This window comes from Epinephelus fuscoguttatus, linkage group LG8, assembly GCF_011397635.1.
Source record: "Epinephelus fuscoguttatus linkage group LG8, E.fuscoguttatus.final_Chr_v1".
NCBI classification, from domain to species: domain Eukaryota; kingdom Metazoa; phylum Chordata; class Actinopteri; order Perciformes; family Serranidae; genus Epinephelus; species Epinephelus fuscoguttatus.
The window spans coordinates 33,404,187-33,423,139 of NC_064759.1; the positions used below are offsets into that span (position 1 = coordinate 33,404,187).

At 41.5% G+C, this 18,953-nt stretch overlaps 1 protein-coding gene across 5 annotated transcripts in view; it reads right to left on the bottom strand.

Moving 5' to 3' along the window:
* Positions 1-18,953, bottom strand: part of plecb (plectin b) — a 161,049-nt gene that overhangs the window by 103,900 nt on the left and 38,196 nt on the right. Inside the window, exon 1 of one of the 5 annotated variants that reach the window (XM_049584134.1) lies at positions 5,306-5,474. The exons of 3 other annotated variants lie outside the window; for them this stretch is intronic. In XM_049584134.1, the coding sequence (XP_049440091.1) occupies positions 5,306-5,351 (46 nt within the window). In that variant the 5' untranslated portion in view covers positions 5,352-5,474. Of the gene's footprint in view, positions 1-5,305; positions 5,475-18,953 lie in introns of those variants that run through there. One more of the 5 variants, XM_049584133.1, reaches the window with a different exon arrangement.

The window sequence follows — 18,953 nt, forward strand, 5'->3', positions numbered from 1 at the left end:
TTCATACATCTATTCATGTGCGGTTTAAAGGGGGGGCTTGAAATCCAGAGAAGCTGGAGTAGCAATTTTAGGATGGTGTGACAAGTCATCTCTCAGGGGTCTGAGGTAAACAACCTGAAGAAAGCTAGGAAACCTCTTAATGCAACTGTTTTCAATGCAACACTTACTCTGTTGGTCAGTCCTAAGTCCTTGGGTATCTACCCTCTATTTACCTTGACTCACATCAGATATGACAAATGGTACAGAATGCCACCTTTGCCACAGATTGTTCTGCTGAGGAAACAGAGGTGCAGAAAAGTACGACAGAAGGAAACAAAATCTACGTAAGTGTGCTCGCCAAGTGGGAAATGGGGATACAGCCTGTCAGGCAGGTCTGGGGCTGAAATTCTTTGGCTGGGAGACAGAAAGGAGAGAGGAACTCCCTGAATACATAAACAGGTCAGGGAATTCCCTCTGACTGTGATCAGTGTGTGTATACAGTACGCAGTGTGCTTAATGACTCTGCATATGTGTGTGTGACGGAGCATAGAGACTCACAGAGCATGCTCGATGCAGAACATCTTAAGATAATATTGTTTTTAAAAATGGATAAAGAAGACGATCTGTGTGATCATGATTCAGTCAATGGAAAATAATGTTTTCATCTCAGAATAATTATCATGAGCTAACATTGCAGATTTTTTGCAGGCAGGGATACAAATGCTGAAACAGAAGTCTGATTTAAAATCCAGTTTTCTGCCCAAACATGCTGGAATGCAATACACCGATGCATCACAATCCTAGGAGCATTTCCTGCATAATAAAAGTTATTTCCTTCAGACAATAGTAGAGAGGAGGCTGCGAGCATGTCAGGGCCTCACCCTGTTCCTCACTGCACATTGTTGCACGTCTCACCGGACTAATGGGCAGTAAATATACTCTGTTCAAGGTTTGACCATGACTTTGCTCCTATTCACTAATGATGCTTATTACTCATCATTGAACTATGTGTCACTGTTAGTCACACACTGAGTATAATGGCTAGGCTATTATTTTTCTCTGTTTATTAAAAAAATAAATATTTTGTGACATTTTAATTCAGAAAAAGTCTGTTTGGATTTTTTTTATCTGAAATGAAGAAGAGATACAGCCTATTTCTTGTATGTCTTTTGAGAAGCACCTTGTATTGCATCTTTTTGTATAAAACATGCTGTATAAACACAGTTTTATTAGTATTAACATTCCTTATTATCTATCATATTACCACTGCTCGTCTTAGAAGTTTTCACGTTTACTTATTTAATGCCTCATGTCTGAACTCTGGAAGGCAGAAAGCGCTCTGCTGCAAACCTCTAGCAGCAGCCTAAGTGATTTGTTAAGGTGGATTTATACTTGAAGCAGAGGGGTAAGGGCAGTGCCGCCATGGACACTTGCGGCTTAGGTTTTGCAGTGGAAACAGCTTATCTACATGTGTGTTACTGAGAAAGAGAAGGTTGTTGAGCTTTTTCTCAGCTTGTTAAATGTTATTTTCACTCTCAAAAATCTCTACTGGAATAAGAAACCTGTAAGAGAAAACACAAGCTGACCAATCACAGTTCTGTCAGTCTCCATGAGTATCTCTGTAGCCATCATTTTCCACATGCAGTCGTAATGGGAACCACAATTTTTAAAACTGGTCCAGTACTGAGCGACAGGGATGCAGCCTGCAACGGCAGAATAGGCTGCAGTGTAACCACTTGGTAACCTGGAAATCCAGATACCCCGCCCCCAGCAAATTCGAATTTCAACTGCATGGGAATCTGGTCCGGACAAGCAGAGCCCACTGGAACAATCAGATCAATCTATCTGACAGAGGCAGGCTCTGGGCAGGCGTAACATGATGACGACAGCGCTGTGCCGTAGGAGTCAGAAAGTAAACAGCCAAGATGGCAGCTGCTGAAGGACCGCGCCCTTTCAATTCAGCTTTGGAAGAAACGCTACTACACTAATCTTTTTCCTTGAGAGAGGAACAAAAGACTGCCCTAGAAGCCTTAGTTTCCAGGAAGGACGTTTTTGCTGTTTTGCCGACGGGATACGGCAAAAGCAGAATACATCAGTTAGCCCCACTGTTCGGCAAACAAATGGGGCTTAGTGCAATGAATACGTCACCTTGTTTTTTGCTCTGATTGGCTATCGTGCTATCCAACTGCGTGCGGCGGCATTTGAAATGCCTCAGTTAGTGCTGCCCCTTGGGTAGGAAGGGTGTATCGGTGCATCATCAATTTATACGTCAACTAAAAGTGCTTGTTTTTGCCACTGACAGGCTCAGATTGTTATTATAAGTGTCCGACAATTTACGCAAAGAATCCCTACAGAGATCCACCTTTTTGTGAGAGTAAGATTTTTTTTTTGTTTAACCTGAAACAGCCCTGACATTGCTATTTCCAAACCCACCAAAATACATTTAAATAAACAGTAATTTTAGCATGTATAGAGCTAGCATATTTTAACATCTAGCTGGATGAATTAAGGGTTTATTTTTAATTAAACCATGCTAGCTGAAACAGTGGGAGGATGAACTAAAATGGCTTTTGTGAGTTTTTATTTTGTTTCTGTAAACCCTGAAAGAAGTGTGTTTTATGATGATAAAATAAGTATTTTTCTCATGGAGTCTGGTGGGTTTAGCGAGAGCAATGTCGGGGCTGTTTCTGCTTACACAAAAAGAATCGTACTCTTCAACAAAAAGGTCTATCTCTGTAGGGATGCTTACCGTAATGTTGTCAGACACTTACTGTACGATAATAATTTGAGCCTGTCAGTGGCAAAAACAAGCACTTTTATTGGACATACACTGACGGTGCATATTGCCGAGGGTGGTTACATTAGAGCCTGTTTCACCCGAGTGGAAAAACACCTTCAAGATAAGTGCCATCTGCATAATCTTAAAAAAATCCTCACAGTTCTGGCCACATTGACAGAAAATCCACCGAAGGTTTGTCAAAACTAGCTTGTCTCTTAAATTTAGCTGTTAAGCAAACTTTTGGGGTTATTACATGTATTATGCTTACAGAATCAGAACCATTTAGAAACAATTAACACAGAGTAGACACAATGGAGTCAATTTTAGAAAGACTGCCATTTTTTCTCCCCTCTACTTCAGCCAGCTGTATATTTGCCACAGATGGGTGCAGGGTGACAGCAGGATGCTGTAGCTTCCATCCTAATGCATACTGTGGATATCTGTCATGAGATAAAGCAGGGAAGGGCCACCAGGGATTTTATATGGCTGCAGATCCCCCCTCAGGAAGTGCAACCGAGACTGAAATCGATCCGAGACACGGAGAGAGAGAGACTACTGGGGAGATCACATTAATTACACACAGTCTACATCTGACAGCTTCCTGGAATCAGACCCTCTCTGTGCACTCGCCTCTGTGCATTATCTAATGATACTTTACATGAAGAGGCCTGTTTCTGATGAATGAGCATAAGTGCTCACTACGTCTCCCCAGAGGTCCTTGTCAAACTTTTGCACTGTGGTGAGATCCAATAAACAGTTTCCTATTAGTGTGACTGTGTGAAGACTCACACACACTGTCTGCAGAAAGTACCAGACAGTGACACAGCTGTAATTACATAAAGATTTATTCTGGGACACTGATGAGACTTGAGAAGTTTGCTTAAAGCAATCACCTCTGATGTTTTCATTATAAATACTGTCTGGCTTCTTCTAGTAATTAATTCATTCTGTGATTCAATGTCAAAATCACATTTGAGCGCACTTCCTGGGTAAAAAAAATCAAGTGTGTGGGTGATAGCTGGGGTCTGTGTGTAAAGTCAGCATTCATTTATCAACAGGAAATCAATGTGACCAACCCTACTCTCCACCTTTATTTCACCCGCACAGCCACAACCACCCCAGCCCCCAGAGCTGGGGAGTGGCATCATGATATCACCTGATCACATTTCATCTTGCTTTGGATCTATTCTGGGACTTAATTTGGAAGTCTTGTATTGAATTTATTACCTTAATTTCAGGCTTAGGTCATAAGCCTATTGATGGATTGTTGTGTCTTCTAAATGCTTCACTTTTTTGTGCGTCTACTGTCATTTGCGTGTTGCCACCCACAGCTCCCACTGCACAACCAGCTGCTGAAGAAGGCAACATCTTTGTGTAAACTGCCTCTCCTGAGGGTCTACTCTTTTTTTCTTTCACCTTGGATGCTAAGGGCTTAGAGGAATGTTTTCATGCTTTCACAGGGAACTTGGACCGGGTTGCGAAGTGCTAATGCAAAGCCTGTAAAGCACTTTGATTCACTATATACTGTCCTGCAAAAACAAACTGACATGCTTCGCCTATTTGTCTGCTGTTTGCCTGCTCGTGTAATCAAAGTATGTATCTACTCTCGATTACTTGTTGCAGTGCAGCTCATACAGGTTGCCCTTATGACAGTCTGTCTTAGTTATTATCCTTCTCATCACCACAAGCATCAGTGTAACAAAGCAAAGGGACATTCATTCATTCATTCATTCCAGCAGGGATCTCATTCTTAGCATACCCCTGTGAGAGAACAACAGTGGAGCAACACCTGTGCATAACTTGTTCTGAGAGGTAAAACCTGACAGGTCACACGTTGAAAAGACGTAACCATGGGAACGTGCTGAGTGATGAAACAAGTACAAACAACTGATGCAAAAAACGAACAAAGTTAGCTGGCAAAAAGTGTGTTATGTGATAATCAAAAAACATCTCTACTTGTCTTCAACACACACTAACACAGACATACAGGTGAGTAACAGCACCTGTTAGTTACCCACTCATTAGGCACGATGTCACTGCTAATTTTAGGCGAGGCAAGAGGAACTTCAAATTTGAATGTTGGCTTTTGCATGGCAAATGTGATGTCCGGTCGTACGTCACCCAAATGTCAGCCTTCTTTACTCCTTCAGAATTTGTCTGTTTACACAGGTTGGGATACAGTGACACACTTTTCTGTGTCAACACCACGAAGGTAGGGGACATAAATTAAACACACCAGTCTAACACACACAAGAGGACCTAATTCTCTACTTTTATCCTGAGTCGCACCTGAATTCTGTTTCAGTGTAAAACGTGATTGTGAAAGCTGAGTTAACAGTGTCTGAGCTGGGGGATATTCTGAGCTTCCGCTGCTTTTCAAACAATGCCTGTGTCGGACACCCCTCCCTGTCTGCTTCCCTATTGAGACACAATAAAATGCCCTCTCTCATTCTCTGTGATTTGGCCAGTTAATTTCATGTCAACCCCGCATTAAAAACAGTCAAGGACTCAACTGTTTGATTCTGAGAATCGAAAACAGAGAAATACCTTTAAGAGTAGTGATCTCATGTTGGATAGACCTGTGGCTCTCCATAGTCACTTTCTGGCCTCCTTGTGAAGAATGATGATAATGAATGTTGATGTTGACGCTTCAGTGGTTTTGCCTCCTTCTTGTTAAGCTGAAGTGATGACTCCTGTGTCTTAAGTGTTAGCACTGCAAAGTCTTGGGTCACTTTCCTCCTCTCTCTGCCACTGCAGGTCTGCTGACCGGGACGCTGCTCTGTTTTGGTCCCTGTGATACACCATGTGCACACACACTCACTTACAGTACCTCTCTCTCTCTTACACACACACACACACACACACACACACACACACACACAAACACTTTCTGTGTGTGTGTGTGCAGGCATCAGCACTGTGCAAAGCTCCTCCCTTGTCCCCTCCCCTCCTTCCTTCACCTCCTCTTTCACCTAAAACTGGCTTTTCATTCAGTAACTGCAACACAAACACAGCCAGTCACTAAGTCAAACAGCTACCTGGTTTACCACAAACCAGCCAATCAGGAGACGGAGTACATTTCCTATAAATCACTCTTCTCTTTCTAGGAGGATGACATCAGTAAGAAGTCTGTAGAGGATACAGATACATAGAAAGCAGAAGGTGGAAGCAAGTTCTGTTCATTTGTTGAGCTAAAATATAATGCAGTGTGTGTCAGTGTGTGTGTGTGTCCGTGTGTGTTCATGCAGAGAAACAGAATCCCAGTGCCACACCCTGATCCCTGCAGTAATTCCCAGGATGAGCCTGCTGCTTGCACAGACCAACCACAAACATATGGGGAGATAAAACAACTCTCTCTAAATCCTAACCAAACTAGCTTAGCGCTAATTACACATTTACCAGTTGTGAGGATCTTACCACATCACTGTGAGCAACAAGAGCTTTTCTGTGACAGTAACTGAAATAAAAGCATGGAGTAGTGATAGCAGTAAAACAAGCATTTATCACTCATTTTCTGCAGCAACGATACACAGGTATCAGCTGTGCTTTCCTGCTCTCTGTTACTGTTAATGTGTACTACAGTCATCCTGCTGTTCTCTGCTACTAACAACGAAAAGAAAACTGTCATTGTCATGTTATACCCGTGTTATATTTCTCCTTTAATAACAACACTAAAATGTTATGCCCTTGATGCCAGGATAAGAGTCAGCACTTCCAAGTCTGAGGCCATGGTTCTGAGTCGGAGAATGGTTGATTTCCCCCTCTGAGTTGGGAGAGAGTTACTGGAATGACAACCTGCAATAATATGGTGTATGGCGACTTGGGAAGATATCCACTCTGTCCTGCAGTTAAAAAGAGAATTATTAGCTACTGAGGGAGGCCGATAGAAGTTAAATATTCAGTTGAATAACGTACAACTATTTGCTCTGCCTGCATAATACAGGTGTACATGCGTCACCGTGGGTCTTGCAGGTTAAGCAGACACTGGATGACTGTGGTCTGTTGTAGCTCTAGCTCACACAAAGGTGTAACAACATTAACCAGCTGAAACTAAAAGTTGGACAGAGGCTCAGTTCATGAAAAAAGTGGCAAAGTGAGCTCAGAAATATGACATCATGTAATATATATGTAGAATTTAAACAAGAACTTGACCTGGAAAAGTATGTGGATGCCCAAATTTAAACTAAATCATTCTAAAAATTAATTTGTGCCAACCTCAATTAAGATTTTAAATAACCCCAGGGGTTGTGTTGTGTTTTGCCTGTGGTGCTCTGTTGTGTGTTGGTGTTATGTGCAATAAATGAGTGGCTGATGTGCAATACTGTTATGTGTAGTATGTATTTTTATGTTTGTTTGTTTTTTTAAATGGTGCATGCTTCATTTTTTCTGGTCTATCACTGTAAGGCAGCAATACTTGTGCAGCTCCTGAGTCCAAGACAAATTTCCCTCTTGGGATGATATGACAATTAGGCATATCATATCATATTGTTTCATATCGTATCGTATTGTATAGTATCGTATCGTATCGTATCGTATCGTTTGTGTTGCATGAAAACAAAAGGGAGATGAGTATCATATTTTGTTTGAATATCAGAATGTAAGCTTATGAAATATAGAGTATTATTCCAATTGCCCATCGATGTTTAAATTAATTTTGTTACCACAATCAAATATGCCAAATGTTATCTGTAAACTGTGCTGTTTTAAAGAATGTCCCTCCTTTAAGTAACATGTGTTGTATTTTAGCCATGCCGTGTGTCATTGTTCTGTTATTTCTATACAAAACGTTTATGCTCCACACCACGTGACATGGTCTTAAGTCAAATAAAATGAAACAAACTGCCCCAAGTGAAGAGGTTCAAGTATATCGGGGTCTTGCTCATGAATGAGGGTCAAATGGAGCGTGAGATGGACAGGTGGTTTTGCGCAGCAGCAGCAGTGATGGTGGAGTTACACTGGACCTTTGTGGTGAAGAGGGAGCTGAGCCAAAAGGCAAAGCTCTCTCTCTATGTTCCAACCTTCACCTAAGGGCGTCAGCTTTGGGTAGGGACTGAAAGAATAAGACACGGATACAAGCGGCCAAAATTAGTTTCCTCTGTCGGGCGGCTGGGTTCAGCTTTAGAGATAAGGTGAGGAGCTCGGACATCCAGAGGGAACTTGGAGTAGAGTCGCTGCTCCTTTGCGTTGAAAGGGGGCAATTGAGGTGACTTGGGCATCTGATCAGGATGCCTCCTGGGCGCCTTCTGGGCACATCCAGCTGGTAGGAGGCTTTGGGGTGGACCAAGAACATGCTGGGGGAATTATATGTCTCATCTGGATGCCCCAAGAAAAGCTGGAAAAAGCTCAATGTAAGTTTTTCCCCTGTGGTATTGACAATGGTATCGAATATTGATATTTGACAAAGTATTGTTGTTGAAATTCTAGTATTGTTACAACACTTGCCACACTGACTTATTTATTCTTATCATCATATAACAAAGTGCACACTCGTCCAGTTTTTACCGGCTTCTGTAGCCACGGGATTTTTAGAAAAATGGGACACGAGTAAACAAGAAAAAAACAACTGTGAAAACAAGCATCAGCAGGAGCAGCAGCTTCAATACAAATGTAACCTCCACAGAGATTTCAGACACACTCGTTCAGTAAGAGCTAATAAAAAGCCTAAAGCATTATACCCAAATAAACACTGCAGTTGTTTGCCTATTGTGATACAATCCTGGGCCAAAGCAGGGTAAATGATAACTGGCTATACATTTTTCACATCTGCAGGTATGCTAAAAATGTATTACAGAAGTGCTTTCTCAGCTACAGGGACCCCTAAGGCTCCTTGCGCGCAGTCAAATGGAATTTATTCACAACAACAAGAGATGTCACGCATACCTGCTGTTATTTCTTTTAGTATTCTGCCAATTTATCAGGCTCTATGAGCAAATGTAGAGCTACATCAGATAAATAAAAAGTCTCAGATGGGAACCATTTAATCTGTGGCTCGTTGGCCGAGTCACAAATCCACTGTGGTTCCAAGACCCCTGATGTGATGCACTGAAAGCATCAATTATTTCCTTAAATCTTCTGGAGAGTGTTTGATGTGAGAATAAAACTCCAATGAGAGACAATCTTGGCTCTGTCTACACATCCAACAGCGTCCTCAATAAACTCCTTCTTTTGTACCGACCGGCTCACTGACTTACACTGAAAGCATGAACATCGACCACTGATGGAGCATCATCATCATCAAGGAAGCCCTGCTCGTACCCAGTAGCACAGGCTGCGGCCAAAGCCGCAGGAAATGGATTAGAATGAACCAAATCAAGATCCAACCAAATAAATGACGGTGAATCAATCCATGCCCTAATAAACGGGTAGCCTCCGCTTCAGCTCAGACAGTAGGCGGCCTTGTTGCAGAGCTATTATTTGATTCAGCTCTTACATGGCCTTTTGTACATAATAAAGGACGTCTAGAGGAAAAGGACTGACACATTTTTGGCAGCGGAGCAAATGGAAGTCTAGCTGTTCTGCACAGTCAAGGAGAATTCAATCATGAGAGAGTGTGTGTGTGTGTGTGTAGTGAGTGCAGCTTGTGGCAGTCAGCTCTGAGTACTTCTTGAGAATTTGTTATACAAGAGACAATACTTATACAACAGAATGACACACACACACAAACACACTCACGCACTTACAGATGGACCCAGCTGTGTGTTTTGTGTGTGTTTAAGTGTTTGTCTGTTTGCTTTGGCTGACATCAGCAGCCCTCTGGACCTCTGCCCATCTCTCTTTCCATGCCCGATTCTCGTCACTGTGACATGTTCCATTAAGGACAGCCACACAATGCCACAGAGGAAGTGTATGTAAGTAATTAGTTAACAACACACAGTACAAGGACTTCATACAAGGACTGATCCTTATTCATTTGGCTGAAATATACTGTATATTATGTAACAACATTTCATCAACAGACACCATGCCCAAAAATATCAATTGATGGTATTTTCCCAACAGTACTTAAAGTACATAAGAACTGACCAACAAAAAAATAGGACTATATCAGAATTCTTACAGTTTTTAACAACTGGGGGGGTGTGAGGGGACGCAAAGGGCCATGGGCTAGAAGCGAACTCACGGCTGCTCTTACAAGGACATAGCCTTTGTATATGGGTCGCCTGCTCTACCCGCCGAGCTGCTGGGTGCCCCTGAATGGCTGTGTCTTAACAGTCTGAAAAATGACAACATCTTAAAGGGATTGCTGATTTTCAACCAGGTCTGTGTCACCACGGTGTGGGGTGTGTGTGCAACAACAGTGTTAAGGTGCCCCCCTGGGTAAGCAGGGGAGTTCCTGGTGATGCCGACACGAGGAAAAGCCAAACATCATTCAGCTGCACACACTCCCCACACCTTGGTGGCACAGATCTGGTTAAAAATGATCCCTTTAAGGAAGGACAGTGATGCTGTTTTATTTGTTCAGAGTAGAGAGACATGGGCACTCTGAATGCAAATAAAACTAATCATACTTCATAAAACCACATCAAAAATGGGCCAGCTGACACTGCATGGACGTCTAATTAATTTTTTTGTAGGTATTTTTAATGATGATAATCAGTGAACACAAGAGTGTGACGCTTCCATACTTAAAAGCTGGTAACTTAGCTACTATGTGTGCTTTAGTCAGAATACAAATGTCAGTGAGCATTAAGTGACCTGAAAGGAGAAAATGACTCTTTTATCAAATTAGGAAATGAGCAATATGTGTTTGTGATTTTTATTTGTTGGTACTTCACTGATTCTGCTGTGCCGTGGCAGATTTACCAACACCATACGCATTAATATGTGCCTGCAGCAGGATATTCAATCACAGATAATGCCTCTAATTACACAAGTAAATTCCCCAGTTAGAGGGAAGACTGGAGATCTAATAGTGGGACTTAATAGTTGGATGCAATAAAAGCAGTGAGTAAGCTGTGTCTGATGGGGAGCCAGGAGGGGGTCTGGTTGCAGAATTTAGTCAGATTTCTCCAAATTGTCTGTCTTTGTTGCAGTGTTCTTATATAATATGTAAAATGCCTAAATAATATAGTGAAAAATACTGTCTACATGAATACCTATGGCTACGACTGAACTAATTCTAACACACCAACATATGCTTCAGGATATAACATGTTTATCTTATATCCCTGTTTCACTTTGGCCCTGTGCCTGACATCAGAATTGTGTAGACACTGCCTTCTGTCATCCTTTTCAACTGTTTTGCAGAGATGTAAAACAAACCTCAGGCCTGTAGATGCTCATATGGTTACATACTGTAACAAACACAGCTTACAATGTCAAACACTAACTCTCCGGCTGCTCAAGGTTACAGGGATGAATCCTTCAGCCACTAGCAACGTTTCATAACCGTGTCTTGTGAGGAATGAGAGTTATGAGGAGCAGGGCTTTTGTCATGCTAGCCCAGGCTGAGCCGGAGTTATTTGCCTCTGTGCAGTTTGTAAGTCCAGCTCAGACTTACAGCAGGATTCTGCCAATCTACGCAAGAGTTTATTAGCTGCCAGTAAATTGCTGAGGTTTATTTGTTAAGGCCTGCTATGGAAATCTTCTCCACAGTCAAAGCTGCCTTTCGCTGTGTTCGTGATGATCACTGCGGAGCATTCCAGCTAGATTACTGCCTGTCCTTGACTTTATTACCTTTTTCAGAAATGTCAGAGAAAGAGCTGTGTGTGTGTGTGTGTGTGTGTGTGTGTGTCCTATGTGTAACTACCAGGGGAAAAAAAACAGCTACAACCACCTGCTGGCATATGACCAAAGCAGCGCACTTAAAGGCACCCTGTGGACTTTACGACCACTGGTAGGACTATGAAGTAATCTTTTTAAAAGCAGATTTAGTGCACATACACATATACTTATGATATAATTGTTTCATGCTATTCCACTGTTCGACAGTTGGTGGCAGTAACAAGCCCAGACATGTAATTTGTCAACAAAGGCAGCACAAAAAGAAAGTCCAACTCCAAGTCTTTCAAAATCTCTACAATGCATCTGAATGTCAAAAAAAAAAAAAAAAAGTTACATGGTCGAGAATGAACATTCACTCTCAACTCACTGAAAATTATAACATAAATCGTAAATAAAAATTTAACACTGCTGTTAATAAAGGCAGGCAGTACATATCATGCTTCTAATAAGATAAAATACACATCTAATAGGGCTGTGATGGTTTGTATGTTCGTACCGAGCCATCACAATGCAGGGGTCATGGTCCAATGTAAGCAGGTGATGCAGAATACACTGCATGTGGATTAAAGTGTTTAATGCAAAACCATACTTTACAAAAAAACTTTTAGCCATACATCACTTGTAATATACAGTGAGTTTAGCACAACAAGGGCATTGGCATGCAAATCCGTCCTGGTCAGCTACAACAGCAACAGTTGTAGAGTTTGTGAATGGGAACGCATCAAACGAGCTAATGCGCATTCAGCAGCATCACCCAGCTGTGCCGATCGCCAGGATGAAAAAATAACACATACCAGGATCATCAGGATGATAAATGTTTGGGTGCTTTGAATGTTTGAATATAGCCAATTTGGAACTGGAACATTCCTCCTCAAGTCCGGTTCAGACCAAAGATTCGCAACCAGACTAGATGAAACAAGCAACTAGTTGCAATGCGCAGCTTTGCAATGTTCTCAACATCTGTCAGTTCACACCAATGCAACTAGATGCGACTGTGTATCATCACTATGCAACACCTCTCTGCACTTCCGTTCTGATTTCCAACTTTTCAGGCTTATTTTGTGACTGAATATAAATCACAGCATCTTAAAATATGAATGAAGATAGTGACAGTGAGATATTGGCTACAGTTGCAACTATAGTAGTGACGGAACTGCAAAAAAAAAAAAAAGAGAAATTAAATGAGCATCAGATGGACTGCATTCATAATAAATATGACATATTAATATAAAAACCAACACCGATTAATCAGTCAATGAAAATGTATGTCTTTGTGTGTGTGGTGGGCGGGGGCATACGCACCAGCACACCATGAGGACAGAAAAGACGGCTTGGCTGGGATGGATTTCACTACAAGCTGACTGGATGTTGAAATGGGTGACCAGCCTTACATTCTTAAACTTGCCGCCAGCAATTGAGTTGCAGGTGACACCATCAGCCAGCTGGAGTCGAACTCAGACTGGCCAGTTCACACCACTGCACTTTATTTGCAATGTTCTAAAACAAATTCATCATGTTGGTCTGAAGTGGTCTTAATACACATGTTTTTTTTCCATATTGGTATTTTCAGTTTTAAAGTATAGACCTGTAGCCTTTTGGAAAAGTAATCAGTGTTTGTACATGGTAGAAGTATTTGAAATGATCCTTATTTTTATAATGAAAAAATAGTTTCCCTGAGTTGCCACTGGGCACAATGTCACCTCAGTCTCCAGCAAGAGGACTGTGTCTGTCTTTGACACTGGTAACACTGTCTGTTTAATATAAATGATAAGAAACGTATCATTATGCAGTTGTTTTTATTTCTGCTGTACTGAACTCGCACTGAACCATGATTTTAGTGTACCATTACACCCTTAATATTTAAGGACTACACATAATGAAAGTGATCCATGTTGCATCTTTTAAAAATCACTATGGTAGTTCGTGTCACTGAGCAGCTTTCAAAAGTCTTGTGGTGGTGTTGGGGTGGTGTACTGAAAGTCAAACTGGTGATTACTCTGCTGTAGTCTCAGCAAAGGTCTGGCAGCCACTGATGATTATCAAAAAACAAATCAAACCCTGTCGCCAAGACGGGTCAGTTTGTGCTATGTGACTAACCTCTCGTGTTTTTACTTCATTGTTTTACTTTACCGTGACAAATCTTTACCTCCCTTTCAACCCCCATGAAAAAGTTTGCTGTTTCTGTGTTAAATAAGAGCAGTATTTTCTTTCTTTTTCATGCACATGTGCAACTGTTGGCTTTAACATAAAGTCCAACCATACTGTCAAGATTATTGGCTGTGTTTCATACGCTGTGCTAGTGCTGTTGAAAATGCACAGCTGATCAATGTAAACAAATGCTTGCACGCAGGAAAGGATCCAAACTGGCTTGCAACATTTCCAGTCTCTCTCCATGAGGTATTATTGTTGTGCACACTGTACTAACAGTCCTTTTTGATACTCTTCACCTACAAGTGTTTCACAGTCCGGCTGGCTCACAGCCCCTCTGCTCTGTCTCCATCGGACTGGTAGCCCCGCTGCGGACATCCAGACAAAACATTCCATCTCTCTGAGGTCACTCAGCCACTCAAATCTCCGGCCCAATGTACCGGCTTAGAGGCCTGGGCAGCAGTCAGCGGGAGACCAGCCTCCGCACCGAGAGAGACGGCCTCTGTGTTAGCCTGTGATAGAATAATTAAGCCAATGGATGCTGAATACAACAGATCACAGGATGTGGTGTACTGTGAGGGGAAAGTGTTACTGCTTTGTTAGACGAGCCAAGTTTACACTGTTGTTTCAGCTTGCATTGAATTTACTTAAAACCATCTCATAGTTTATTATCTGATCATTTTTCTAACAGTTCCATGTGTTGTGAGTGTATACAAAGCTGACAAAGAATGTATCCATGTTGACAGGCAAACACACAGCTGTTACAACTCCGATAGGGAGCTGATTTTCCGACCAAACTGGTACACGCAAGACTGATGAGGAATTCTGGGAATTGAGACGGAGGGGAAAAGAAGCATGGAGCAAATGACCCCTGCAAGTTTCCTCCCATGCTCCACCCTCGAGGACCTAAGACCAGGTCCCATGGGGGCTTTCAAGTTGTGTGAGGTCGCTCCCTGTAAAGGGCCTCCCCGTTTTGATATTTGGATGACTTACAACAGGGAGGCAGACACTGGAAGCTTCTGCTCCAAGTCACATCCTATTTCCAGAAGGTAGAAAAGGAGGGTGTGATTTAGGGTTTTCTGCAATGGGCAAGGAGCAAAGCTGGGGCCCCAGAGGTCCCCCACCCACGCTCTGACTCATTGGCATTAACTCAGAATCAGATGGTTGGAGCTGGACCAAGAGCATCACTGGAGAGATGCTGTCATTTCAGCTTTATTTAGACCCAGCTACTGAGAGAGGAGGCTAATCCGCACGTTGATTAAAAGATGATCTTAGAATCCCCAAAACTGCAATAAAACTGACCTGCTATGAAATGGAATAAAACAGTCATCTATCTCATGCTACCATTCTCGATGTCCTGGAAATCAGCCCAAAGCTTTTCATTATCCTCTAAGGTTTTCCTTAAAAGTCCATTCATCTACTTTTTTGATTGTCAGGTCTGTTGTTATGAGGACAATGATCCACTAGGGGCTGTGCTTACCCTGTTAGCCCAAAAAAGCTCAACAAGCATGAGGAGAGGTAAGAAGAGTTGACAGCAAACAAAATCTTTGGTGCTAGAATGTACAGTGGAAAAAGATCATAAGTAATAAATGAAAAATAAATGATTAATAATGTCATATTCAAATCACCGTACTCCAAAGAGTAGTGGTAAATGTTAGAGTAACTGCACATTTACAGAGGAAACTTCATCAATAATGGATAGTACACTTAGTAATATGCATACTTAATAAATGGAACACACTTCCATCCATCCACTAAGCCTGCTGTGCTGCTACAGGGAGCCAGAGGCAGGAAGCTCTAGGGAGCTGTGAGCTGGATGCTCACATAATGCTGGAAACACTGTCTTTGCCAAGCGATGCCTCCCATGGGCCTTTAGGGAAAGAACATGGAGCTGGCAGTGTGTGTGTAAAACAAACCCAACAGTTGGATGGAAAAGCTGCTGCAGGCTCTCATCACCATTCAAACCAGTCAGATTTTATTGGTGGGGCATGCCACTGTTGCTCAGTTTACTGTTGTCAGCACAGCAGGGAGGATGACACAATTAGCTAAGAAGCAGACAGTGAAACTTGTCATACTGTTTCTGGGAAGAGGACCAAATCAGATGTGCTGATGAGCATAAATAGTTTGTGATTGTGTTCCATCCGAATGGCACCTTTGGTAAAAGTAAAAGGGAGTGAAATGAGTCCAATGATACCTCATTACACATGCTTAGATCAACATTTTATTTCAAACCTTTAATTTTTTAAATCATTCAACTTTCAATTAAAAGCAACATTAGCAGATGCACTGGCCTTTATCTTGATCTCAAATACATGCCTGTACATTTTCGTGAGTACGTCTTGCACTGTTGTGATGCTATGGCTTTGACAAAACCTGTCCATAGACAGACAGACATGGAATCACCTGGCAAAATACTTTTCCTTCAGTGATAGTTAGAGCTATAACAAAGACCACACTTTGCCCTGATGACACACACACACAGACACACGAGATGAAAACAATACCAGTTGTCACAATGTTATATCACAAAGGTATGTACTACAGCTGAAACCAGGGCTGCAGTCAACCAAAGGTTAGTCAACCAAAAAGGTCATTAGTCGACAAGATTTCATTGGTAGCTTAGTTGCAGAAAAATTAAAAAAATAAATAACGCAAACATGAAACTCTATTATGAGCTGCACCTTGTAAAAATACATCAAAACCTATATGACTGGACATTGTGGGAATTTAATTTGAAAGGACAGACAGCAAGTGGCCATGCTCAGCACGTTAATTTCCAGGGCTGGTACCTGCAGTTATTATATAGGCTAGTTAATAACATGTCAGACAGGAAATCCAAAGTGTGGGATCATTTGAGAAGGTGAAGGACGAACCCAAGATGATATGTAAACTCCGCAGGCAGACATTTGCCTATCATTGGTTGATGTATCATCTGAAGTAGCTACATGCCCATTGCCCATTAGCCACTTAGCACAATCATTTCTGCTCTGCCAACAGCGTAACAGTCTGCTCGCTCAATGTGTGACGTGCACTTGTAGATAAAATATAGGCCTATATTAATGAAAGCTCATCAGTACGGTTTTGGATTTTTCTGTAATGTAGCACAGTGTTAACAATGTTACTGATACTATTCATTCTCACACCTTGAACTCAAACCATTGTGTTGCCCTGCACAAAATATAGAATTCAATAATGAAGATAACATTGAAAACATGCAAGTAACTAAAGGCACTAAATGATGACTATCAATCGACTAGGAAAATTCTTATTCAGTGACAGCCCTAGCTGCAACTACTGATAATTTTCAGTGCCAATTTATCATCTCATCATTTGGTCTATATAACGTCAGCAAACAAGGAAAGAGGCAAAGATAATGCATCGAATATCTTGTACTTAAAAAAAATCAGAGAAATTCCCACCTTGCAACAAGTTGACTGACCAAAAAGATGATTGAAAGACAATCATCAACTGTTGATAATCAATTAATTGTTTGTCTGTTTTCAAGGACAACGGCCAAAAATGTCCTGGCTCCAGTTTCTCATACAGTGCCCTCCAAAAGTATTGGAACAGTGAGTCCAATTCGTTTACTTTTGTTGTAGACTGAAAATATTTGGGTTTGACATTAAAAGATGAATATGGGACAAGAGATCAACATTTCAGCTTTTATTTCCAGGTATTTACATCTGGATCTGATACACAACTTAGAAGACAGCACCTTTTGTTTGAACCCACCCATTTTTCATGAGAGCAAAAGTATTGGAACATGTCACTGACAGGTGTGTTTTGTTGCCCAGGTATCTCCCAGTTACATTGATTATTCAAACAATAAATAGCACTGAATGTCTGAGCTCAGTTTCAGATTGGGTACGATAGATTTTGCCTGTGCAGACTGCATTTAGAGGTGGAACCAACATGAAAACCAGAGAGCTGTCTATGGGTGAAAAAGAAGCAATTGTGAATCTGGGAGAAGATGGACAATCAACCAGCCATTGCACAAACATTGGCCATAGCCAGTACAACCATCTGGAATGTCCTGAAGAAGAAAGAAACCACTGGTGTACTAAGCAACAGACGTCGAACAGGTAGACCAAGGAAAACATCAGCAGTTGATGACAGAAACATTGTGAGAGCTGTAAAGAAAGACCCTAAAACAACTGTTAGTGACATCAGCAACAACCTCCAGAGGGCAGGAGTGAAGGTATCACAATCTACTGTTCGCAGAAGACTTCATGAACAAAAGTACAGAGGCTACACCAGAAGATGCAAACCACTCATTAGCAAGAAGAATAGGAAGGCCAGGCTGGAATTTGCCAAAAGGTACAGAGATGAGCCTCAAAAATTCTGGGAAAAAGTTTTATGGACTGATGAGACAAAGATGAACTTTTTCCAAAGTGACAGAAAGGCGAAAGTTTGGAGAAAGAAAGGATCTGCTCATGATCCCAAACATACAAGCTCATCTGTGAAACACGGTGGAGGTAATGTCATGGCTTGGGCTTGCATGGCTTCTTCTGGGACGGGCTCTTTCATCTTCATTGATGATGTAACACATGATGGCAGCAGCAAAATGAACTCAGAAGTCTACAGAAACATTTTGTCTGCTAATTTAAAGAAAGATGCAACCAAACTGATTGGGAGATCCTTCATCATGCAGCAAGATAACGACCCAAAACACACTGCCAAAACAACAAAGGAGTTCATCAGGGGGAAGAAGTGAAAGGTTTTAGACTGGCCAAGTCAGTCTCCAGACTTAAACCCAATAGAGCATGCATTTTACCTGCTGAAGAGGAGACTGAAGGGAGTAACCCCCCAAAACAAACAACAACTGAAAGAGGCTGCGGTGAAAGCCTGGAAAAGCATCACAAAAGAAGAATGCAAAAGTTTGGTGATGTCAATGGGTCACAGGCTTGATGCAGTTATTGAAAGCAAAGGATTTGCAACTAAATATTAAGTCTCATTCACTTTAATCTATTTTAAGTTTATATGTTCCAATACTTTTGCTCACCCAAAAATTTTGTGTTCCATTACAAATAATGCTATCTTCTAAGTTGTGTATCAGATCCAGATGTAAATACCTGGAAATAAAAGCTGAAATGTTGATCTCTTGTCTCATATTCATCTTTTGATGTCAAACCCAAATGTTTTCAGTCTACAACAAAAGTAAACGAATTGGCCTCACTGTTCCAATACTTTTGGAGGGCACTGTATGTGATGCTTTGATGCTTTTCTTTGTTAGAATTGGTAGTGACTGAAATATCTTTGGCTTTTAGATTGTTGGTCAAAGAACAAACAAGCAATTTGCCACTTAAGACTTAAGAAAATTCTG